General features: G+C 38.4%; 1 protein-coding gene across 1 annotated transcript in view; it reads left to right on the forward strand.

Moving 5' to 3' along the window:
• Nucleotides 1–14,651, forward strand: part of LOC134529384 (basic salivary proline-rich protein 3-like) — a 342,223-nt gene extending 327,572 nt beyond the window's left edge. The window contains exon 12 of the mRNA XM_063363394.1: nt 10,336–14,651. Coding sequence (XP_063219464.1) covers nt 10,336–10,445 — 110 coding nt within the window. The 3' untranslated portion in view covers nt 10,446–14,651. The remainder of the gene's footprint in view (nt 1–10,335) is intronic.
• The last annotated feature ends 11,862 nt before the right edge of the window (nt 14,652–26,513 follow it).

Here is a 26,513-nt window from a genome sequence, read left to right on the forward strand (position 1 = left end):
GCATATTTATGGTTTACGGCTCATTTGCTCGTAAAGCCTCGAAGAGGTAGGAACAAAAAACACATCGGTGCAGGACTCTTAAACTCACTGATAAACAACCTGCCCTTCGAGCTACACATTCCCGGCTACAGATTCTGCGGCCCCTGCACTAAACTAGCGACAAGGTTAGCTTGAGGCGCTAAGGGAATCAATTGTCTCGACGACAAGTGCAAGCAGCACGATATAGCCTATTCCCGTAGCAAGGATCTAGAATCTAGACACCAAGCCGAAGAGATATTGGCACAGGAAACCGAAGATATAAGTAAATCGTCGAACGCGGGACTAGGAGAGAAAATCGCGGCTTGGGGCGTTTCCAAAATCATGAAGGTCAAGAAGAAATTAAGAATGGGTGCCCGTCGTCGTCCCAGGCCCCGCAAGCGCAAGACACGAAAAGCCGAAAAGAAGGGTGGTTTTCTATCTCTGCTGCTACCCGCCCTCTGAACGCTCGGTGGAATCGCTGCAGCCGCAGCAAACATTACCAGAGCCGTTAACACGGGCAAGAACCAACGCAAGCATTCAAAAGAAGCACAACGACACAATCCCAGCATGGAAGCCATTGCCATCGGTGAAAAAAACGGCGCGGGACTCTACCTTCGGACTCGCAAAGCAAGTCGAGGCATGAGAAAAAAAACGAATGAAAATATCCTAAGTTCCCTGCAGAAACGTCCGCTTACCAATTTACATTTAATCAAGTACGCTCAAAAACTAAAAATACCAAATTTCCGAGGCGTGTTTATGCGGGACACTTTACCTAGCAAGCCAAAGACTCGTGAGCGCGCCATTATGAATTTAGATGTGTTGTCAGGACGTGGCACACATTGGGTGGCGTACATAAAGGCCGGAAAAAAATACCGAGTACTACGATAGCTTTGGTAATTTAAGACCTCCGCCAGAACTTAGGCAGTACCTGGACAGGACCAACACACTGTTCTACATTTACGAAACTGAACAGTCACCTAATCAATCAAACTGCGGGCACTTGAGCCTTCGCTTTTAAACAAAAAAAATTGTCTAACAAAAAAAATTGCCTATAAAATAACTGTACAGATATGAAAATTTATTAGTCATGTCAATAACACTTATCTTGTCGGGTCGCAGTTCGGAGCTGCGGGCGGTCCATTTCCCGCCCCTGGAGTTGGAAGGAGATTGGTGTATAGGACTCGTAGATTTTCAAACGTATAATGCCATACCGAATATCGACAAAGAAAACTGTAAGATCCACTTCCTGAAAATCGATGAGAGCGTGCATGTAATACAGTTACCTGTTGGTGCGTACGAGCTGGGAGATATAGCCAATTACATCACGAAAGCTCTGTCTCCCAACACCAATTTTCAATTACGCGATAATTCAAATACTTTGCAGTGCGAATTTTCGTGCAGCAAACAAGTTGATTTTACGAAACCAAGATCCATAGGAACAATGCTCGGATTCGAACCAAAAATATATGCAGCCAACACTAAACACGTCTCCACGCGACCTGTAAATATTATGCCGAAAATGTCATAAGAATAAAGAGTTATTTAACAGACGGTGTTTACATAAACGGTAAAACAAGTATTTGCATTTACGAGTTTTCGCGAATGGCCCCGCAGGGATATAAACTGGTCGAAGTGCCGCAGAGCATCATTTACTGTCCGCTAATCAGCAAGTCAGTACACGAAGTAGTCGTCTCCATAGTAGATCAAAACGATAAACTAGTAAATTTTCGTGAAGAAGAAATTACATTACGTCTACGCTTGAAGCAATGGACCTGACTTTCGAAACATATAAAGCAAAGAAGCGAAACGAACCCAGGACCAGTCTGTTGCGAGACCGCGGAGCGTTAACACCTCTTAGTGTGAAGTATCTCCGCGATTTAGGCTACACAGTACCCAAGTATGGAGGACATTCTCAGCATAGGCGAGAAAGCTGGGTTTAGCGACTCTGTCAATAAAGTCGAGTACCACTGTTATTCACCGTATCTCCAAGGACCATATTCGCTCGGGAGAGAGATAAGAATTCCGTTAATGAGAAAAGACGTGTACACATAGCCTTCGCAGTCGTTTGTTCGTATACGAGGCACGCTGACAAAGCCAGACGGCACATTTCGGACGTAATGGAATATTACATTTATTCAAACGGGGTCACGTTCGAGCTTAACAACATTTCTTTTGATGAGACACGAGACCCCGGTGTTACAGCAACCATTAAGAACTACGTCTCCCTAACGTCGAATATCATGAGCGCTACAAAAATCGCAGGTTTTGGCATGGAAAACGATCACAAGGTTCCAATTTACGACGATGGAAAATTCTAAGTAAGCGTCTCGCTTTCCATGCTTCTTGGATTCGCCGAAGATGATAAAAAAAATATTAATTCAAGCCTGCCAAGAACTCGTGCTCATTCTCACCACTTCACACTTGAATGCAGTCATTGGAGCACCGGTAAATGACCCACAGCCTGTGGTAGTCACTGTTACGAGCATAGAGTGGTTTGTGCCGCACATAACCGTCAGTACTAAGGAAAGGGTACGACTGCTGAATTTTGTCAAGAGGGATAAACCAGTATAAATAGCGTTTCGCAGCTGGAATCTCGTGACGTGCCCTGTATTAGCACAAAATGGCCAGAACCATTGGGTTGTAAAAACGTCCTACAGTATGTAAAGACCGAGATACACTACTCTTGCACTACAAACAGACAGGCAAATGAACCCAAAGGCTGGCAGAGCAGAATTCGAACACTGCTTCCTAGAAAATATAAAATTATTTTTGAACAGCGAAAGCTATCCATACGTTGACATGAACATTAACTTTGAAAATGGTAAAATTTCCCTTCCATTTAACATGTACACTCATTTCCAATCTTCGTACTATGGCAGGGAACCGTACCCACTACTGAGTCCAGAGACATATAAATCAATAGCTCCATTACTTGTATTTGATGTGTCCACGCAGGATGAAATTATTGGAAATTCTATAATTGACTGTAGATTGGAAATTACCACAAAAGTTAATGTTCCATCAAACACGACGGCTTACTGCCTGATACTCTACGATAGAGTAATTAATTAAGATGTGTTTGCAGGTCTCGTGAATATTCTGTCATAAATAGCGGAGAGTTTGAGACATTAATTTAGACACAGTCGTAAATTGCTGGCGTTAGAATGTACTGTAACCTACAAAGTTTTCAGAGACAACACGGATTCGTGCTCAAGGAAATTTCCGTCACCTCCGGTGACATGACTCGAGCCCGCATATTTCGACCTCCGTATCCCTGGGTATTATTGGACGAAAAATCTAAACGCACCAAGGAATGGTTATTGTGCCACTATTCAGCATTTGCTGGGCATATGTTCAGTATCATATTGTAATTTTGTTTTTAAAGGAAAACTGAAGAGCTGCTTAATTTTTTTTTTATCATTTATATTTACATATATATTTGTTACGGTAGACAAAATAATAAAACTGTTATGGTGGATTGTTTTTAATCTTTTGCTGTATCATATATGAAATTTGTGATGTATTTCTGTACTTATAATATTGTATGAAATAAAGAAATATCAAAACGTAATTATTTAATGTATTTCTTTGTAAGGAATTATGCCATAGGTATATAGGAACACAACTTTTATTTTGCACTGTTCTATACAGTGGTGACTCTTTGGTCACCTCTAAATTCCCAGCGGTTTGCTGTCTCTGCCTTATTAATGTCGTGGCAGCCATAATGAACATCTTCTAGTTGTAGCTTCTGCTCTATCGCAAAATTATGGAGTAATTCAAGTGCATCTAACCGCCTGAAGGGGTGAGTTATTTCACGATTCCTTTGAGAATCGTGTTGAAAGTATTATTTTCATGATCCATTTATTATTTATGGACTTGCCATCTGTTGTTTAGCGGTGGGCGTCCTCGTGTGACCGAGCCGTGACTGAAATTAATACCTGATTATCTACTAGGAGTGGATTTCCCTCCTTCCTCCTACGCCTCAGGATATGCACCAGATAATATTTACTCTTGTGTTCTCCGCATGCATCATGCATTCTTCGGACAGTTAAATTTCTCTTTTGATCAATTAACCTGCCATAGTTAAAATCGAATCCGGACATAACAAAAATGTTTAATTGTCTTGTACAATAATTAATTCTTTTCTTGATTTAGTTGGGGCCCCAGAGATAAATTTACGATTAATTACGAGATTTATGAATACTCATGTCACATGTGTTAAGAGTTTATATATTACTGTAATGTTTTGTAATTTATAATATTTATTAAAGAAAGAAAGTAAAGTGTTATGTGGCTGCCCTCTTAATCAGGGGCGCAACAACTAAATTTCCGAAGGGGGGGGGGCAATATACCTTTTTATAAAGAATCATCGATCCCCCCTATTGAAGCGGGTGGTCCGGGGGTCCTTCCCCGGGAAAATTTGTATTTCAAGGTGGAAAATGGTGCTATCTAAGCAGTTTTATTATCTAAAAATTGATTACACAGCACTTTCTTTGCCCCCGTTTGCCCCCACTTAAAGGTTTCAGAGGGGGGGCAAAATACCCTTGCCCCCCCCCTTGTTAATGCGTCCCTGCTCCGAATAATGTCTCATTAATTTCTTTTATTCATACCTTTTTAAACCTTAGTCTTTTACAGCATAATATTTGTTTGACCATTAATACATATATACATTATTAAGAACCTATTGTTCTTAGGCAGCATTCAGTCGGCCCCTTTGTGCTTAAACTTTTCCTTCCAGGATGACACATTGTTGAGCCCATGTTCCTTAGGTTTCCTCTGCTCATCTTGCACCAATGGTTTACCTAACCTAAGGAACAAGGTATAGCGGTAGAAAGTGGTAGCAGAGCCAGGTTGGTTCCAATGTGTCTTCTTGTAATCCTTTGTGCGCATGCATAGATTTGTCTTGCATGTGCCACTGCCTGAAAGTGTGCATGGCTTGTGTGGGTGGCAAGCATCTAGGGTTTTTGTTAATTTATTTTCTCTAGTCATAAGTATTATTGTGTTATTGTACCAGAGTTTTTAGTTAAAGATGAGTTTCTTTTTGAATGCCAGTTGCGTGGCATATCTGGTTCAAATGCCATGGTGGCCATGTTGCGCGAAATGCTGCGCATGGCCCTACAGAATAATGTCGTGGTAGTCCATGATACCATGAAAAGTCTAAACCCTAATGATGAATACAATTTATGTCCGAACAAAGTTCTTGTTTTACAAGAGATGATTTCTAATCTTGATAATGATGTTACTATTCCCAGTTCATTGCCCAGGTGTATAAACCGTTTGCACAATTTGAACAGGCGTGTCCAATGTTTATTAGAAGTACATTCCACTATGTTGTCAGAGATTCAGGAGGCCTCATTACATAGACTGTCTAAGGGTTTCCCCCCTTTTGTTTTGTTAACCCAGCGCTCTTAGCATACGCCTTACCCCCCTGGGGCCCCCACGGGCGTGTATGCGGATACGCCGCATACGCAACCAGGAAGAGCGTTAGAGCTTTTGGCTATGCAAAGGGACTGAGGCTACCCATCTCAGTTTATGCACCACCTCCGGCCCCCTACTCCACTCAGCTAACCAGAAAGTTGGATGCTCCCTTGCCCTCTGGAGTATCACTTCTGGCGCCTACCCCGGTCTCCCGCCTCACACTGCGACTCCTCAATCACCCAGCGAACCCGCGGTCCGGTGGAGGCCTACCCAACCTCTGCCAGCTGTCCAGGCTGGTTACCGGAGCTTTCCTCGTCGCTCACAACGTCGGTACTTCAATGTGCTAGGGAACCCTGATACCTGCCCCTAAAGCACTCGGGGCACCACTCCCAAGTACGAGTCCTACCTCACCAAGAATCCTGGGCCATAAGAAAACCTCAGCGGGGAACCATTCAAACATGTTAGATTGCGGCAGAGCAACACTATACATGAGTCTCAGTTGTTAGAGATGATTTACCCCTTTACATTTGAACCTTTGGCTGAACGCACTCAACATGCTCTTAACCAACAATTATTATATTATAGTTATCATGCGGACATCCTCATTTTTTTATACCTTCCAGATTACTTGCCCAATTACATTTTGATCATTTTAATCGACTACAGAAGCCGGGTGAGCCTCTGTCAGTTTTTGTAAATGAGGTAAAGGAAGCCGCAGTTATTTTTCGTCTGCGGGTAACTGAACTAGATGTGGTAAATACCATCCTGGATTTCCTATCTCCCGAGGAAAGATCCAGGCTAGTATTCTCAAACAGACCGACTTCTATCACAGAGCTAGATAGTATGTGCATTCATTCACAAAATGTTTGGTTTGCAGATCACCATAAAAATATGCAATTTTCTCAACCTGTAGGTTACAGACAACATCGACCTGTTTCTAACACATGTAATATAACACAAAACAAACCTCATTATGCTCAAAATTAATTTTGGGAGCAGCCACCATCAGGCCAGCCAACAAACCAAAGTAGTGTACGGCAGGGACAATTTTGTAAATTCTGTAAACGAACCAACCATGTTATCAAGGATTGCAGAGTTCTGAAACAAAAAAATACTCAGAGTAGGGATGCAAAGTGAGCGGCTTACCCTGCCAACGTCCTTCTACAAGTAATTATATGTACCATGCTCACATATTTAAGCAAATTAATGCTGCACTTTGTTTTCAAAAGCATTTTTGGTCAATAATTCTTATCGTCACATTCCAGACCAAATTTGTAAGCTTAGTTCACCTAACTTAATGGGATTACATTCAGTACCTGTCCCACGTATTAATGTTTCTTTTGGTACATTTGATGTAAAAACTTTGGTAGATTCAGGATCTACACGTTCTATAATTATGTATTAGTTATTTGATAAACTAAAGAATGAACATCTTGTTAAATCAAAAAGGAAAGGTGATTTTAAATGTTACACCGCATCCAATGATGTCTTGCCTATTGAATGTTGTGCAATAATCAAGTTGAAGATTGCACATTTTACCCGGGTGTTTCCATGTTTAGTATCGAAAGGCTTAGGTTTAGATTTCATTCTGGGTGCTGATTTCATGACCAAGTCCGGACTCATGTTGGACATGCAAGAAAAATGCATATTCTTTAAATTTCACCCTCTCTTAAGGTGAATTTTGCAGGAAATTATCACTGTCCAAATAATCTCACGGAAATCAGAATGGACAAAAATTATAATAAGGCATGTGATCCTTTGGGTCATTTAGTAGGTGATCAGCATGATCCTTTGGGTCATTTAGTAGGTGATCAGCACCATGCTATTGAAACTTTGTGTAATCAATTCCCTAAAGTTTTAACTTGTGAATTAGGACTCACTAATCTTTTGGACTACGAAATTAAACTGCACGATAATGGTTATGTTAAGTGTCAACCATACCGATTAGCACTGCCTCAGATGACTGTTACGAAATGAAGTACAACAGTTATTAAATAAAGGTGTTATAGAGCAATCAACATCGCAGTATGCCAGTCCGGCATTTTTGGTCCCCAAACCTAATGGAAAAAAACGAATGGTTGTGGATTTTTGTCGTGTAAACCAAAAGATTGAAATTGAATCCGTCCCATTGCCCGATTTACATTCAGCCTTCCACTGGTTTTCAAAATTTAAGTTCTTTACGACAATTGATCTAAACTCAGCATATCATCAGATACACTTTAAAAATGAGTCAAAACCCATTACTAGCTTCTGTGTTCCTTGGAAATTATATTAATTTATTCGTGTGCCTTTTGGATTGGCCACTGGTGCACAAGTACTTACCAGATTATTGGATCAAATTTTTCATGATTTAAAGTTTAGATTCGTCTACAATTATTTAGATGATTCAGTAGTCTACTCTGAAAGATTTGATGAACATGTAAAACATTTGAAGGAAGTTTTCTGCCGCTGGGAAAAATCTGGTTTAACGGTGAATCCACAGAAAGTCAAGTTCGCTGTTCAGGAAATTTTATTTTTAGGACACAAAATTTCTTCGCAAGGCATTCATATTGATCCTGAGCATACTAAAGCCATTAGGGAATTCCCTACCCCACGAGACATTAAAGGTGTAGCTCGTTTTACTGGCATGATTCAGTTCTATGGTAAATTTATCCCCAATTTGGCCGAAAAAGCAGTTCCTCTTAATTACTTACGCAAGAAGAATGTTAAGTTTGAATGAGGAGAAGAGAAACAAAAGGCCTTTGACACATTAAAAAAGGATATAATTAGTCCTCCAGTTCTTTAAATGGCTGACTTTTCCAAATCTTTCATCTTGCAGACTGATGCATCTGGTTCAGCTGTTGGAGCAGTTTTAATTCAGGAATTTGATGGTGAACGACATCCTAACACTTTTGCATCTAGAACCCTTACTCAACAAGAAAAGAAAACTAGTATCTATGAACTTGAATGTTTGGCAGTTGTGTTTGGCATTCATAAATTTAGACCCTATTTGTAATACTCAGAATTCTTACTGGAAACAGACAATCAGGCTTTATCCTGGCTTTTGGCTCACCCTCGGCAGCTAGGAAAGATAGGTCGTTGGGTGATGAATATTTCATCGCTAAAATTTAAAGTTCAGCACATTCGAGGTACTCAAAATGTCATTGCAGACACACTCTCTCTCTCGCATGTTTGATAATACCCACTCAAAAAATTATCCAGGTAACACCACTTGTAATGTTGTTGTGACTGACTTTCACTTGACATTTAAAACTATACAATCACATCAGGAAACAGATTATGAATTGCATCAAAGTATCCAGAACCTGAAAGCAGGCATTCCTGAGAAACCCTAAAGGTGTTTTGTATTCAAGAATTCGAAATAACCAAAAAAGAATTGTATAACCTAAAGTTTCCATTCTTCACCTATAGGTGCACACCTTGGTATCTACAAAACGATAGAAGCCATCTGGAAACATTTCGTTTGGAAAGGTATGCATAGTGAAATTTCTGATAAAGTAAAACAGTGTTATTTGTGTGCCCTTAGTAAACCCGCACAGCACACCCAACTCGGTTTTCTGTCATCAGAAGTAGCAGATAAACCAATGCAAAAATTGTTTATCAACTTTGTAGGCCCATTACCACGGAGTAAATCAGGACACAACATGTTACAAGTTTGTATTGATGCATTTTTTAAATTTGTGTGGCTTATTCCATTGAGAAAAGCTGATGCGCATTCCACGATTCAAGCTCTTCAACAAAACGTTTTTCAAAATTTTGGGATTCCCTCATCCATCGTTTGTGACAATGGATCGCAGTTTACTTCTAAATTGTTCAAAAATATGTGTTTCAGCACATAACTTTGTCTCCGTACTATCCCCCGCCTTCGCATGCGGAAAGGTTTAACTGTAACCTCCGATCAGCGTTAATCGCTTTCCATGCACAAGACCAGTGTAGTTGGGACAAGGATTTCATTTTGGCTCAAAATTGCTTTTAATTATGCTCGACATGAATCGCACAAATCTACACCGTACAATTTGATGTTTACCTTCACTCCAAATAATCCTTTGTCAAATCTTTGTTGTCTAAATGATCTTCTGCCAGATGATCCAAAAAACGTAAACGGAAGTTTGGGCAGCTGCTCTTAAAGTCTAAAAAAGTCTCATGATAGAAGTATAGTAAAATACAACAAAAATCGGATTGACAATCCTTTCAGACGAGGTGACCTCGTCTTGTGCAAAGCACACCCTGCCAGCAAAGCAGTCGACAAAAGAATGGCCAAATTATCTTTTTGCTGGTCAGGGCCTTATCAAATACAACGTTTTCTAACACCTGTCATGGCTAGCTTGGCTAACCCTGATACTGGAGCTTATGTTACAAGAGCTCACATTTCTCACTTAAAGAAATATTATTCTCCGCCTTCAGTTTGAGTCCTCGGCAACCCCGAGACTACTGTTGGCTTTTGAGTTTCTTCGGTCTTTGACTTAGTTGATCGTGGCCTGATAACTTACTGATCCTAGTCTTGGAGTCCTGAGCAAATCTTAACACTATTTATGATTTTCATAGGCATATGATCTACAATCTATGATGTGTAATATATGAAATTATAATGTACCTTGGTATGTTACATTCTCATTTTATGATGTGTTCTGTCAACAAGTCTTATATCTGTAAAAATCCATGGTAGTAATATTAAGTCTGTTGCAACAGGTTTGTTGCTCATGATTTTATGTTTATTCGCTTGTTTTTGGTTCTTTAAATTTTTGGGAAAATTTAGGAAACTATGTTGATTTAATTGTTTAGCTCCATTTAATAATGTTATGCTTTTATTATTTTGTAGTAGGATTCTTATGGTTGTGGGTTATTTTTTTTAACACTAATTATTTACCTCTGGTTTTGTTTGTTTTTTGTATGTTCTAGTGGACCTGTGTTTTCTAACATCTTGCTCCAGTTCCTTGTCCACATTATGCTCAGAACGTGGTTTCTTCTTGTTGGGGTCTTCTCCTGGGTTTACGGCAACATTATGGTAACACCTTTCAATTCGGTAGTCCTTTTTGAAAAGTGTGATAGTCTTCTATTTTCGGACAATTTCTACACTCTGGTCTTAAGTTTTGATCTATTAAATCTGGAAAGTTAGTGCAAACTTTTAGAAGATGCTTTGAATGGTGTGATCTCAGTTAATAAAATTCAACAGAAGGAAATTGCTACTTGGAATCAGAACTTCGGCTTTGCAGTACAGCAACTCCATGAAAACTTTATGACTTACAAGTCGGAAACTTTAACTCTAACTTCTCTTTTACCACATGAACACTCACGAAGAATAAAACGTGGTTTATTTGATTTTGGTGGAAAAATTCTGAAAACGGTATTTGGAACTCTAGACAGTGAAGATCTTGCCGGTTGGGAACAACGCTTAAGAAAGGTCTCAGGAAGTCAGGATGAAATTTCGGCTAGTGTCTTAAATCATATGATCATTGTAAAAAATTTAGAAGACAGAGTGCTTAACAATACTATTATAATAAAAAATCTTGCTAAACATTATTTGGACAGTCATAATTCCTTCTATAAGCTATTTAATACCCCTCTACATTAAATTTGGGACAAAATTCTGTTAGTGAGTTGGCAAGTGGATTTGAACACACTCTTGTTTCGGATAAGTGAAGCTCTCGCTAGTGCACGTTTGGAACTCTCTGATTTGAGACAAGCTATAGAGAGTAGTGTACATGTAAAATTAAGTTCTAACTTATCACAGCCTAATTTCTTTATTAATTTGTTAAGCAATCTTCAACACTTGTTATCTTTACCTTTGCACATGATAACTCAATTTTCTTCTGAAAATCTATATGTATATTATGGCCTTAGTACTGTTCAAGCAGTAATATTTTATTATTCTCTTAATGTGATTGTTAATGTACCATTGGCCAATAAGGATAGCAATTTTGATTTATATAATCTTTTTGTTTTCCCCTTCCTATTCCCTAAATTGTATTATTATCTGTTATTAAAGGTTCACAATATCTTGTGAGTCAGCCCAGATAGAAAACTTTTTGCACCTATTACATCCAGTCAATTGACATTTTGTAGGACACATGGCATCACCCTGTGTCCCGCTGTTTTCCCATTCTTTGATTCTCATATCAACAACTACGAATTCAATCTTTTCCTGGGGAAACCCTACTTTGAGTTTTGTGACACATCTGTAATATCTCTACATCTCCCTTTTGTACATAAAACTAATTCACTATGGAATTTTACCAGCAACTATTCTATTGACATCACCTTCCTATGCCGATCCACTGCAGAAAATTATGCTCCATACACAATCTCGTTACGTCTTAGTGTAATTATTAGCAATGCCACCCATTGTGATATTGTTGGTCCTTTCTTTAAGACATTTGGTTCTGTAAGCTCAACCCATATGTCAAACTTATCTTTACCCACCATACACCTCCCAAAGGCTTATTTTAACTATATCCACGTAATGTTTTCAAAGATTGCTAATCTGTCTCTTAATACTTCTATTATTCAGGATATTGATAACTTGCTAATATCTCAACCCAATGGTGCTCCTTTCCATGATGTAGTAAAACTTTTGCGTCCACACCAACCTATCGAATCACCCTCTAGGTTCAATGTTGTTGCCGTATCTTTATCAGTGGTCACGTTCTTTGGTATCCTAGTTTTGGCTCTGTTCCTTTGGTGGAAGTTGCGGTCCCTGAGAACCCCTTCTACCAGTCCTTCTCCTCATATATCTGCAGGTACTGTTCTTATTCCTTCAGCCTCCTCTTCCACTGTGAAGTAATGTTAATTTTGTAATTGTTGTTTCAGTAATTCTAGGTATCTTGTTAGTATCATTGTTGTTGGTTTAAATGTTGGGATTTTTTTGGGTATTTTTTTGTGTTGAGGGCACACTTCCCACCTTCCAGCTATGGCGGGCTTTGAGGGGTGAAGTGTGTGCCACTATTCAGCATTTGCTGGGCATATGCTCAGTATCATATTGTAATTTTGTTTTTAAAGGCAAACTGAAGAGCTGCTTAATTTTTTTTATCATTTAGATTTACTTATATATTTGTTACGGTAGACAAAATAATATAACTGTTATGGTGGATTGTTTGAAATCTTTTGCTGTATCATATATGAAATTTGTGATATATTTCTGTACTTATAATATTGTATGAAATAAAGAAATATCAAAAGGTAATTATTTAATGTATTTCTTTGTAAGGCATTATGCCATAGGTATATAGGAATACAACTTTTGTTTTGCACTGTTCTATACAGTGGTGACTCTTTGGTCACCTCTAAATTCCCAGCAGTTTGCTGTCTCTTTCTTATTCATGTCGTGGCAGCCATAATGAACATCTTCTAGTTGAAACTTCTGCTCTATCGCAAAATTATGGAGTAATTCAAGTGCATCTAACCACCTGAAGGGGTGAGTTATTTCACAATTCCTTTGATAATCGTGTTGAAAGTATTATTTTCATGATCCATTTATTATTTATGGACTTGCCATCTGTTGTTTAGCGGTGGGCGTCCTGGTGTTACAGAACCGTGACTGAAATGCATACATGATTATCTACTAGGAGTGGATTTCCCTCCTTCCTCATACGACCTCAGGATGTGCACCAGATAAGAGTTACTGTTGTGTTCTCCGCATGCAGCATGCATTCTTCTGACAATTAAATTTCTCTTTTGATCCATTAACCTGCCAAAATTAAAATCGAATCCGGACATAACGAAAATGTTTAATTGTCTTGTACAATAATTAATTCTTTTCTTGATTTAGCTGGGGCCCCAGAGATAAATTTGTGATCAATTATAAGATTTATGAATACTCATGTCACATGTGTTAAGAGCTTATATATTACTGTAATGTCGTTTTGTAATTTATAATATTTATGAAAGAAAGAAAGCAAAGTGTTATGTGGCTGCCCTCTGAATAATGTCTCATTAATTTTTTTTATTCATACCTTTTTAAACCTTAGACTTTTACAGCATAAATTTTGTTTGACCATAAACACATATATACATTATTATGCACCTATTGTTCTTAGGCAGCATTCAGTCGGCCCCTTTGTGCTTAAACGTTTTCTTCCAGGATGACACATTGTTGAGCCCATGTTCCTTAGGTTTCCTCTGCTCATCTTGCACCAAAGGTTAACCTAACCTAAGGAACAAGGTAGAGCGGTAGACTATGCAAATACTACCATGTCCTGGAGTGGGTCGAACGTAAAATTCCATACCACCAAGTAAAAACACTCTCGAAGATTTATTATTCCAGAACGAAATAATTTACCTTGCCGGACCCGAGCAGAAGAAATGGCTGAGCAAGTTGTGTTATGTTGAAATTGTAGACCTGCAGACCTAATATGGCTGTCCTATCCGCAAGCTTAGTGCAATGTATGGTGGGCAGCCACACGACATGTTCGAACGAGTCTGCGCCTGCACAAACACGCAGCTAATGCATTAATGTCACCTACAACAATAATAAATCAAATGCGAATATTGGTGCCCCTGAAAATTATAATTTTTTCTAATTAATGGTCACGTCTGAATATTATTTTTTTCAATTTTCAAATGTTATCATGCCTGAAAATTAATTTTTGTATAAATAGCAGTGAAATATTCCATATAAATCAGTGTACGTCCGGACACAGTTATGATGACACCGTTTAACCCGGAAACCAAGAACCTCACTGCCAAGCCTGATTTCGGATGCATCGAATTTAGTTATCAGGACGATGATGGAGAATCCAATGTACGCACATATACGGAAATCTTTTAAGGAGGTTTGCTTCATTTCCTAATCGCTCATACACTTCGAAGCTTCGAACACTCTCAGCTACAAATAGACTGTATGGGGCCAACATCATGTGTAGTGTTTCACCCCAAGCCACAAACCATACTCCCGTGCAGCAAAGAACAAATTCTGGGCAGCATAGCATCGCAGCTTGACAACGAACCCAAGGCTCCGCCCCGCCGACGCCGCAGCGTCGATAAGCCGGCACCTCAACGTCGTCGGAGAACTACAGTGAAATATGGTGAACCGGCAGCAGCAACAGCAGCACCCAGCAGTGAACCAGCAGTCATCAATCATCCAAATAATAATGCCACAGACTTGAACGAGATTAGCGAACAAATAATTCGCAGCACAGTGCGGACACTACTCGAAGATTTTTTAACAAATATCTGAATTAATGTATATGTGTGTAGCAGTAAATATTTTTCTATAAATGTGTGCGTAGTATAATGTCTACTTTTAGAAATAAATAAATAGTACGTAAAAAACTTTTTAATTTTGTGTATTTTTTATTCCATCCATTCATTGAATAAAAAATTATACACAACAAATAAAAAGTATGTGATTTAAAAAACAATACAAGCTAATGAAATTTTGATATGAAAAAACTAAGTGTTGAAGAAATAATAAATTTTATTAAGAATAAAAAAATCATGTATTTTTCCTGTTGGATCCAAGTAATGATCATGAGGCTCTTCAAGCTGCCATGAGCTGAATGATTATGATTGGATAGGGGCTACCCCCCCCCCCCCCCCAAATCGCTTCAGCCCCCTACCATTTTGGTTATGGCTACTCCCACTTTTCCCGCATCCCCCCCCCCCCCCACAAACACCCCCTTCGACCCTTCCCATTATTACAAAATCGCGCTGACATCGCAGTGGATCCCACGGCCTCTCATTGGCTAGGGCCTGTGACAAAGCTTGTTTACGTAAATCGATGACTTGGCATGGCACAGTTCCCTGACAATATGTTTCTGTTGGCTTCTGAGGACGTAGACTACGTCGTCTTCAGGCTCGACGAGGTCACATAGCACAGAGTTCACTCGGTCATAGTCTAAATCACTATCATTCCACGAGAGTCAGTTCACTTCATATGTCAGTTTACTAATCTCGCTTTGCGACTTTCTGTCTAGCTCAGCCTAGTCACATGACGGTTTAAAAATGTATACGCTAGTCTTGACTTCGTCACCTCCGATGACGGACGTCACGGACAGTTGCTTCACTACGGGACCCTTTTGGGACGTAAGATACTGAACGTTGACAAGAAAGAGTGTCATATTGTCAGTACTCACAGTTACACATATGGCGAGGCTGGAGTGACGAGACTAAGTTGCTGGCTCTGCAAGGATGGCGCTGCGAGTCCGGGACGTCTGGATGCTTGCAGCTGTGACCCCGATGCTCAGGAGCTTCTAGCTTCTCGGTGCTTCCTGCACGATGACCTCATGTGGGGCGTGTCGGGCACGGACGACATACCCCTGGCGCACTCGGTGCATGGCAGACAGTCTTGGATGTCTCGGTCTTGCTGTAGGTACATCGGTAAGTATTTGTACACATAACGTATTTCGTGTGGGGCATACACGAGCAGGAACGCCTTTGGTAGAAAAGGCAACTTTGTCTGCTTGCCCAGACCTCCTAAGGTACGAACTTTACCGTACGCCACGATTGCCGAAATTATCTTGGCACCCATGGCCGGCAGCCAGTATTTATACCCTAAAAATTTATGTGTGAGGGGGGTTGGGGTGGGAATTACCGTAAAGAGAGAGAGGGGGGGGGGGTGGGTGGGTGGTGTGACAATTTCTTGGTAGGGTGGGAGAATAACAGTAGTGTTGGTGGTGGGGGCGGTGTTTATTGCGATAAAAAAATAAAATTTTAGTGAAAAAGTTGGTGAGGGGTGTGAAGGGGGGGGGGGAGGGGGAAAGGGTAGAAGATATATGCTATGAACAAATTGGTGGGGGTCAGTCTGCCAGCAGCCACCATGAGGGAAGTATCGGTCATCATTTTTTTTGCCCTCACCGGGTTCGAACCGAGGACTCCAAGCTCCATGTCGTTGGTGTATGTTTTTATATTTTTTATTAAAATTGTATTAATTTAATTTTTTATGAATTTTAAAAATTTTTAATTAAAATCTGTTTATAAATAAAGATATTAAAGATGGCGACCATAACGGTGAGGTCATAATTCTAAATGGCGGGAAAAAAAAATGGCCGAATGTTCGAGAAAACAAAATGACATCATACAAGATGGCAGATCCATGATGGCGGATCCAATATGACTGCTGGAGTTAAGGTCAAAGGTCAAGTTCGCCCAAGATGGCCGCCGTGATGTCACAATCCAAGATTCCGGAAAACACCACATCACCACCACCTGGCGCCTGTCCCAGGACCGTCTCTTACATACTACTAACATCAAGCACAGAGTATTACTTTTGCATCGAGAAGCCCTTGCCAAAGTAATTAATTTATTCTGTTGGTCCTTTCATTGGAAGTAATAAGGGCCATGTGTTATTATTTTACATTCATACATTTTCTAAAAATATTTGGTTGATTCCATTAAGGAAATATATGCATGTTCTGTGATTCGAGCTCTCCGTTCATACATTTTTCAATATTTTGGCATTCCTTCATCTATTGTTTCGGGTAATGGATCCCAGTTTACTTTAAAAAATGTTCAAAAACATGTGTTTCACAAATGGCATACATCATGTTTCTTTGTGTCCATAATAACCTCCGCCTTCGCAAGTGGAAAGGTTCAGTCGTAATCTATGTTCAGCATTAATCACTTCCATATGAAAGACCAATATACTTGGGATAAAAAAAATTGTTTGGCTACAAATGGCTTTCAATTACTCCCACCATAAATCTCACAAAACTACATTTTGGAATTGTTCACCTTTACTCCGAATAATTTGGGCATTTATATGATTTATTGCCTGATGATCATAAAAAAAATGTTTAGGAAGTTTGGACAGCTTCCCCTAAGAATATTAAGATCTCTCATGAAAGGAGCTGTTTTAAGTAAAATAAGAATCGAGTTGATACCCTCTTTCATTAAGGTGATCTCGGTTTGTGCAAAGTGCAGTTACCCTTGAAGTGGTGGGTAAAAAATGGCTAATTTGTCTTTTCGTGGGTCAGGTCCTTACGAGATCCAACATTTTCTAATCCCGGTTATGGTAAGTCTAGGAGCCTATCTGACAGGCGCTGACAGTTCACATTTAAATAAATATTTACCACCTTCAGTTTGATATTGTCCATTATTTAGGAGCTGCAGACCCTGTGATTTGTGTCTACTGTTGGCTGTTTAGCTTAGTTTGAGTCTTCTGCTCAGTTTAATCGTAGTTTGATCACCCACTGGTCCTAGTCTTGGAGTGCCTGGATACTACTTATTTATTTAACAATTTTTATATTATCGTTTAAAAATAAAATAAAACATGGCAGAGACTAAGTTTTTTGTAACAAGTGTTATCTATTAATGTGTTACACTCCTTTGGAGTGCCATATTTGGTGGTGTGTAGTATTTTTTCCGTGCTCTCGCGGATTAGTGAACCTGCACGCATTCTAGCGGTGAATTGGGGTATTTGCCGCGGGCCTTGTTTACTTGTGTCCCGCTGGGAGGTCTCTGCAGGCTTAGTACTCGCAGCGCGTCTTCTCTGTCTTTCTGTGTGGAGAGTAGGAAGTTTGGTTGTTGGAGGTTGGTATTGTCGAGAAATTTTGTTTTGTCAGGTTTGTACCTGGCGCGCTTTTTTTGTGTTGTGTTCTTCAAGAGACGTGACTGAGAGACGATTGAAAAGGTTGTTGTGATCAGGGAGAGATAAGCGATGGACAGCTTAAAATTGTATTTCGTGGAATTGGAATGCAATTTTACTTGTCATGGCAACGACATAGATCCTACCGTTGTTTGAAGACTGGGTATTTGATGGGCGTTCAATGTACGAGAGAATCTTCGTGTTTCACGAGTAATATGGAGGAAGCTATGTTAATATTCTTCGATAAATCCAGTAATTCTGAGGAGGGATTACTGGAAGTTCCCATGCGGGAGGCGGCCTATACTACTGTGTTACTGGTTTCGTGTTTCTCTGATATATGAGCGGCCATGTTGGAGGTGCATGGTTTGGTTTCCTGCTGCTATGCTGGAGGGCGGAAGAGAGCAAACGAAGAAATTACAGGTTGTGTTGGCCGCATTTTCCTTAAAACCTGTATTCCTTTGCGAGCAAGTAAGTGATTGCTGTAAGTGAACTAAGTCCCATACTCTGTGATTTGAATGCAGTGGTGTGGCCTGTGATACCGCTCTCCATCCCCTTTACCCTTAGTTTATCTTGCACCAATTTTGGATGATGAGAATAGAAAATATTGTAGTTTGGATTGATTATATTCGGAGAGCTCTTAATTTTAACTATTCCTGGTCTATCCTTGTTAAGTATTTTGAATTTCAGCTGTAATCAAGTTTAAAGACACACATCTTTTGTTATTTATTGTTTGGGTTCTTTACACAGCATTTAAAATCGCTTATGAACCTAGTTTTTTACATATTGAGTAACCTTGCCCCTCTATTCCCTTTGATAAGTGGTGGGTGGAGAGTAAGATACTCACAGACTGCACAGTGGAAGTGTGCTGGGCCCATAACCCAGAGGTCCGTGGATCGAAACCACACTCTGCTACCCCAGCCTCAAAACCTAAGTCACTGTTAGAATACACACCCTCCAATATAAAAATTATGCCAGAATAACTTTCAATATCCAATACCACAGTTGAAACTTTTTCCAATAAATTCAACAAGTACAAAATGTGAATACAAAAAAAAATTAATATATACATATATAATTTTTAAAAAATTTATAAAACATCATTAAATATTCCTTATATATTAATATATATGTCTCTAAATGCCCATATTATTTCTTTCCTCACTAAGACCATTGTGCACTTCCAGTTGGTATGAGAAAAATATTTGATCACAGTACTAAACAATAAATATCTCCTTAAGCTACATTAAACCATTATAGCTGCTTATGTCATTCGAGTTGGGGCACAAAAAAAACAAGGCAAAGACTATGGTATAATATTGGCTGGGCCCCAATATATATTACAATCAGAGGCGCACCCAGGAATTTTTTTTGGGGGTGGGTTTGACATTTTTTTATGAAGGAAAACTGGTTTCAAAGATAAAGAGGGGGGTCCGGGGGTCATCTCCCGGGAAATTTTGGATTTCTAGGTGAAAATTGGTGCTATTTAAGAAGTTTTTGTATCTAATTATTGAATATACTGCTGGTAGAAAAAATAATAATTTTTATTACAGTACTAAATTTTGTTTTAGACAAGAATCAAACAAAGATACCTTTATTAAACCCAGGGTCACGTCCAATCAAAATCAGTATTATTTTAATACCTTGAGAATCATAGCATGCATTACAGTCCACATTCTGTGCAACTTAAATCACTGACAATGATGGTTTGCTTTTTACTACATTCACACACACAAATTAAGTTCACTCTACGAGTAATAACAAAGGGTATAAAATTCACACATATAATGTCTAGTTAAAACTGCAGAAAAACAGTCCAAAATTATGGAAAATTTTACATAAACGTAGCGCACAAACAATTCTTAGTTTTTATATAACACAAACTAATTTGTAAAAAATTAAAGTATATCACGGTAGCAGACTACAAATGTAATACTACAATAACAATGGTCAGCGATCACCAATCTTTACTACTGAAGGCCCGAAGCCAAAGGAAAGAAAAATATATATCGAAATGAAGTAACTACAATTTTTTTCACTATGTGTTAAAGTTCGCACATTACACACTTTAAAGGTAATATATTATAAATCTTTTACTTGTTATAGTAATTTTGGAAGTCTCTAATTTTCAGGAATACTCTTTTTTTGGTATAAATCTAATTAGTATAATACATAGCAAAGTAAATAATTAATACACTGCATCAGTAAAAGAATTGTGTCACTGCATTAGAAGGAATTATGAAAATCGACTTGTTCTTATGTTCCGTCTGTCCTTCCAGGAAACGAAAGCCTCATATTCAATAATAATCTGCATCAGTTCTTTTAAATACAGTTGGTGATACATATTGCAGACATGCTAAATGAAATGTTCGTGGTACACTATTAAAAAAACACTACTAAAAAACTATTATTCACGACAAGGCAATATAATTTATTTTAAACAAATATCCATTCTGCTTGGTTTTTCCGCCATTTTGTCCAAAATTGTGTCAACTGATGGTGTCAAGTTCCTGTATATATGCAGGAGAGATAAACCATTTAAACTTGTTTCAGAAGTAGAACTTCTTAAATAACTTTTCAGTCTACGCAGAGTGGAAAAAGTCCGTTCATTTTCAGCAGTGGACACAGGTAGTACTGCTAATATATGCAACAAAATTGTAATGTTCGGTAGCATGTTTTCATCACAATGCTTCAGAGCACTTAATGCATCCTTTGGCCTGTCGTCATTGTTCAGCCTAGCAATAACTCTGTACCAAAACCTCAGCTCTATTTTTAGTTCATCAGTTGTACCATGCAAGTCATTTTTGTAGAACATCACCAAAGACTGAAAGTCATAAAATGCTGCTGTAGGAAAATACCTGATTTATAACATGCAGAGCAACAACAAAATCAACATTTTTTACTGTACAATTTAACTGGTGTGCAGCATTAGCAGAATCTTTATCTGACCATTCAAAATTATTCCTAGAGGCAAAAAAATGCCATCATATAACTCGAGAACAATTACAACAGAGTTGTACCTTGCAACCCACCTAGTGGCACACATCTGTTTCAGTCTTTCATGGCTAGAAAAAACTTCTGCTTTTTTCAAACATTCATCCAGTACAGCCTGTCTTTTAGGGGTGTGAAAAAAGTCGTGCAAATTACCAATTGTACCCAAACAATTTCTAATTGCTGCAATACCACAGGAATTCGATACAGCTAAGTTTAATGAGTGTGCAGCACAATGAACATACAGTGCCTGTGGATACAAAGACTGAAAATGGGCCTGTACGCCATTGAATTTTCCACTCATTGCAGCTGCTCCATCATATACTTGACCACGCACCTTGCTCAGATCTACTCCAAAAGCCTTAAGCTTATCAATCATTGCAAATGCAATCCCTTTTCCTGTGACATATTCAAGAGGTATGAACTGTAAAAACAGTTTCTCAACATTAGATATTGTAGAATCTAGACAACGAATGCAAAGGGACATTTGCTCAACACAAGAAATGTCTGTCGTTCCATCAAGCAGCACAGAATAAAATGACAAATTAGTCTTGACTACCAATACATCAAGAATAATGCTGTTGCTTATTTCAATAATTTCGTTTTTAATTTTCCAACTAGTGTACAGTGCATTGTTTTTACTGTTAGATAACGACTTCTGGAGGCTGTCGTCGTATTTTTCCCGGTATCTTAACAGCTCTCTGAAATTTCCTTCATTTACCTTATCATCATCATATCCAACTCTTCCAGTATCCCGATGACCTCTTAAACTCAAACCTTGTCTTCCACAGAAGAGCACTGACTCGATAATGGGTTTTAATTTACTACTGTTCTACAAAATTTGTTTCTTTTTTCCTTCATTTAGTTGCAAATCAACTGGATATTGCTGTTTTGTCTCAATCATCATTATGATGCTGGCTGCCTCAACATTTTCCTGGTGATACGAACTTTGTTGCTGTTGACAGAAATGTTCTTTTTCTTTTTTCCAGTAACCAAAATTTTTCATAACACAACTGCCCTAGGTTTTGGTGAGTTCTTTTACCAACACATATTTTGTTGAACAGAACACAAAACTTGCGAAATGCTCCATCAACTTTTTTTTGAGTAAGTTAACCACTTCCATTCAACCAACCACTTATGCTGAAACTTTGAATTCCTGTTATCTGATGATGGGTATGTAAAGGTTTCTGACGGTGATCACAGTTTAATCAAGATGTTCTTCTTCTCACTATTTGTTAGTTTATTGTCTACAAAATTAGCTATGTCGTATGGGTCCGACTGTTCAACACTAACTACGACATTTTCATCTTCTTCCACACTTCCCACAGTCTTCACTAAAGTCTGTTCATTTACCTTAGCAATCAGTTTCTCTTCTTGAGAGTCTGAACTTTAATTTCTCAATTACTAATTAACCAAAACATATCAAGAATGTGCGTCACATTGCTAGTACTACTGGTTTAGTTATTTATAGAAGTTTAACTTATCACTTCTGTCATGTGCTCCGGCCTCCGAACACACATATTTTTGTTGAAAGAGTGAAAGACTTAAGATGAACAGATATAATTTACAGGACAGATAACTCATACACAAATAATAACTTATAAATCATTCCATAATAAGAGTTATTACTTCCAGGAGAAATGTTATTGCAATTGTTATTGTAACTTTTATTGGTTTCTCAATCTCAATCAATTTTGTGTCCCAGTAACACTTACATAACACCAAATGCTCTTGCCACTAAACTATAATGTAAGAGTCTGTATTACCACCTTCTCTGGGTAAAGTTATAGCATACGCAAAACACGAATTATGACTGCCAATTAACGTTTATGATCAAGTCGTGTTGCTCGGGACTGACCGTACATCAAGGGCAACAATGGAATAGCGAACTTGGTCATTAAGGGCATTTATGGTGAGGTGACAGTGAACAAAGCTGTCCACAGAGGCGATCATTTGGAATAATAACTTACCACGGTAAATAAGTAACTGTTTCTGTGATGAAATGCTAAATTAATTATCAATCATAATTTATTAATTTTGTAATCGTCCAAAAATAATGGATGGGCTTTTGAACAGAAACTTCTTGTGGTCATTCATATTGCTGTAAAAGTACTCATATTTAGTTTATTGTTTTAAACATTTGAATATTTAAAAATGATAATCATAACAACGATCGCACAATTATTTATACTGCGGTATGGGGCACTACAACAACGTATGTAACGCCATTATTACTATAGTTATCTGGCACATCTACACATCCACTACCTATATGTAAAACTTTGATAAGATTGCATGGCACAGATATTGCAGGATTAATACAGGATGTAGCAAGTACACTCACTCTGTGACTGATGGGACACGATATCGGGCACGGGCAAGGGCCATCGCCAAGGGGGGTAGGGAGGGGCAGTTGCCCCCCTCTAGAGATTCAAAAAAATGTAGTGAAAGCCAAATGCAAAGAAAAAAAGGTTTAAATCCACTCACTTGATTGGTTTGAACGATCAAGCAAGTCTCGTACGTCGAAACTCGAATGATTTCACTTATTCCAATCCAAGTATTCCGTCTGCGCTGCTATAATCTACTGTTAAAGCATGGCTCCATATATAAACTTTCCCCCCCCCCCCACCCCCCGGTTATCGGCTGGCGACGCTCTTGCGCACGGATGAGTTGGGGACTGGGTTCTGTACTGACAGACCATTTCCTGGAAAATGTGCGCAGGGCAACAGTTTTTACTCATCGCGAGATACTTGGGAAGACATGCACGCTATCATTGGGTCGTGCCTGCACGGTGGTAGGAATTATTCGTCTAGAAATGCGAATTAATGTTTTTGTATTGCACAGTAATGTATGCTCTCTGGCGACTAGAGCCGCGTGATATCACAAGTGCCTCTGTCCAACCTGCATTCCTGCCACGGATCTACCCATCATCATGAACTGCAGGTTTACTGTGTTTCATGTACGTTGTCCGTGTTTTGACGATTCTCTTCCGAGAAAGACGTCCGCCCTCTCCATTGTAGTGGTAGTGGTGCTTAATCCTAAAACTTCCCGGCTTCTTGAAAAAAAAAAAACAGGGTATGTGCTCTCCTGTTTGTGTTTACAGGCAATTTTCTCGGAAGAGCAACATAAAAAATGGACAATTGCTTGAAATACAGTATAGTAGCTGACACACAAATGGGAAATCTATCAAATCACTGCAAGCCGCTTACCTTCATGTTCAGCATCATAACTAGTTCCTGGCTTTGGTCGTTTGGAGCAGGAGTTCAGTAAATTAAAACCATGCTTACGTTTAGACATTCTGATACCGCACTCACTATCAACATCAGTTCTAAAACTCGCAAAGAAGAACACTGCCCAGTCCCCACAATATTCGGTAATGTTACACGGTAGCCGAAAACAGACTCAGTAAGAGAAAATTAAAACGCATCCACTAACAGAGCGAGGGATAACGATTAGGGGAGTCTTCAAACAACGGTAGGATCTATGTCGTTGCCATGACAAGTAAAATTGCATTCCAATTCCACGAAATACAATTTTAAGCTGTCCATCGCTTATCTCTCCCTGATCACAACAACCTTTTCACTCGTCTCTCAGTCACGTCTCTTGAAGAACACAACAAAAAAAAAAGCGCGCCAGGTACAAACCTGACAAAACAAAATTTCTCGACAGTACCAACCTCCAACAACCAAACTTCCTACTCTCCACACAGAAAGACAGAGACGGCGCGCTGCGAGTACTAAGCCTGCCGAGACCTCCCAGCGGGACACAAGTAAACAAGGCCCGCGGCAAATACTCCTATTCACCGCTAGAATGCGTGCAGGTTCACTAAACCGCGAGAGCAGAGGAAAAAATACGACACACAACCAGGGCTGCCACTCATGGGTTTTTCCACCCAGATCTGGGTTTTTCCGATGGTGTATGGGTTTCTGGGTTTTTAAATAATGAATTCCAATAATTCTAGGTTTTTTATAATTTTAATTATTTTTATACCTAAAACAGTAATAAAGGTAGCTACTGTATCTGTTGCAATATCTGTTTAAAAAATGCAAACAAGTCTATGTGTTTCACACACAAAAATACATATAAACACAAAACTAGTTTTCAAGAAGCTAAGTCGAATATTAAATTAGACACATTCTTCAAAGAGGCTTGAAGAACACAAAACCAATGCAACAATTAACCTTCAAACCTATCTTGTAGAATCAGACTCTGAATAAAGACTAACGTACATGATGCAGTTTTATAAAAACAATTATCGGTTTAAAGAATGAAGTGATGGTGTTTGTTTTGTCATGTATATATTTGTAGGTTTTTTTTATGATATGTGCTGCTCCAAGAATTATTTATATAGCCATTTTGCTGCAGTGTAGTTTTCTTGTATTGGTTGTATTTAACCGTTTTCAGTCTTGTAAGGTAATTAATTGTTTTATATTAGAACCAGTTATGTTTATATTTTTGAATTAATACGCAAAAATTTTCAACGATAGCATTTTAAACGCATCTGGGTTTTTTACCCATGTGCCTGGGTTTTTTTTGTAGGTTATCTAGGTTTTTCATGAATATCAGAGTGGCAGCCCTGCACACAACCAAATGTGGCACTCCAAAGGAGTGTCACACATGTTTAATATGGGAGCAAGTTTTATTTATGTTAGAAGAACTAATTTCATTGCCTGGTATTAATTTATGGTATAAGGATAGTTATTTTATTTTTAAGTTTTTCTTGGTAGATATTTGTGGATGAGGCTTTTAGGTAAGTTTCTCCATTGTTTACTAGATGACCACATATTTTATTTTATTTTGTTTTTGTGTTTTAGTGTCTCTGTGTATCTGTGTATCTTGCTCGGTCTGTGTGGTGTCATTGTGGCTGCATGCCATGCTGGGGCCGTTGTTAATCCTAATCGGTTTCCTCGCCTTGAAGTTATCTGCAGCATCATGGTATAAAAAACCTTACTAGTGTCATTTTTGAAAAGGTAGACGGACAAACTACTTTTTCAATCAGTTTGTATATTGTTGCCTAGACTTTCAACCTGCTTCACTTACCTACAGCATGATAGTAAATAACTAGAAGTAGTCGTGAATAAAGTAATTTTAGTGAAAAAAGAACATAGTAATGTATATGTTACATTTCATCATAATTTTGCTTTCTTTGTTTAATAAATCAAATAACTTTCTGGCCTACAAATGTTAAACCCTCTCGTTAACTTATATTTTGCCAAGAAAATAAAATAAGAAAATGTGCATTTTTTTTACTTTGTTACCAAAATAATTAAAATGGTTTTTTGAACTATCGAAAGTAATGAACTTGTTATATGAGAAAAAAAAATTAAAGACTGTATCAGGAAATTAAGATGGTATTTATACTAGTAATTTACACCATATGATCATTGTTAAAATTTTAGAAGAATGATTTCTCAATAATACCAATCTTATTAAAAATCTGGCAAAATACTATTAGGAAGTCACAATGAGTTTGAGTTTTATAAACTTCTAAATGATTCTTCCCATGAAATTTTGAATAAAAAGAGTTGATTATTTTTGTAGTTCTCGCTTAGAACTTTTTTTTATTTAA

The sequence above is a fragment of the Bacillus rossius genome, chromosome 2, assembly GCF_032445375.1.
Source record: "Bacillus rossius redtenbacheri isolate Brsri chromosome 2, Brsri_v3, whole genome shotgun sequence".
NCBI lineage: Eukaryota > Metazoa > Arthropoda > Insecta > Phasmatodea > Bacillidae > Bacillus > Bacillus rossius.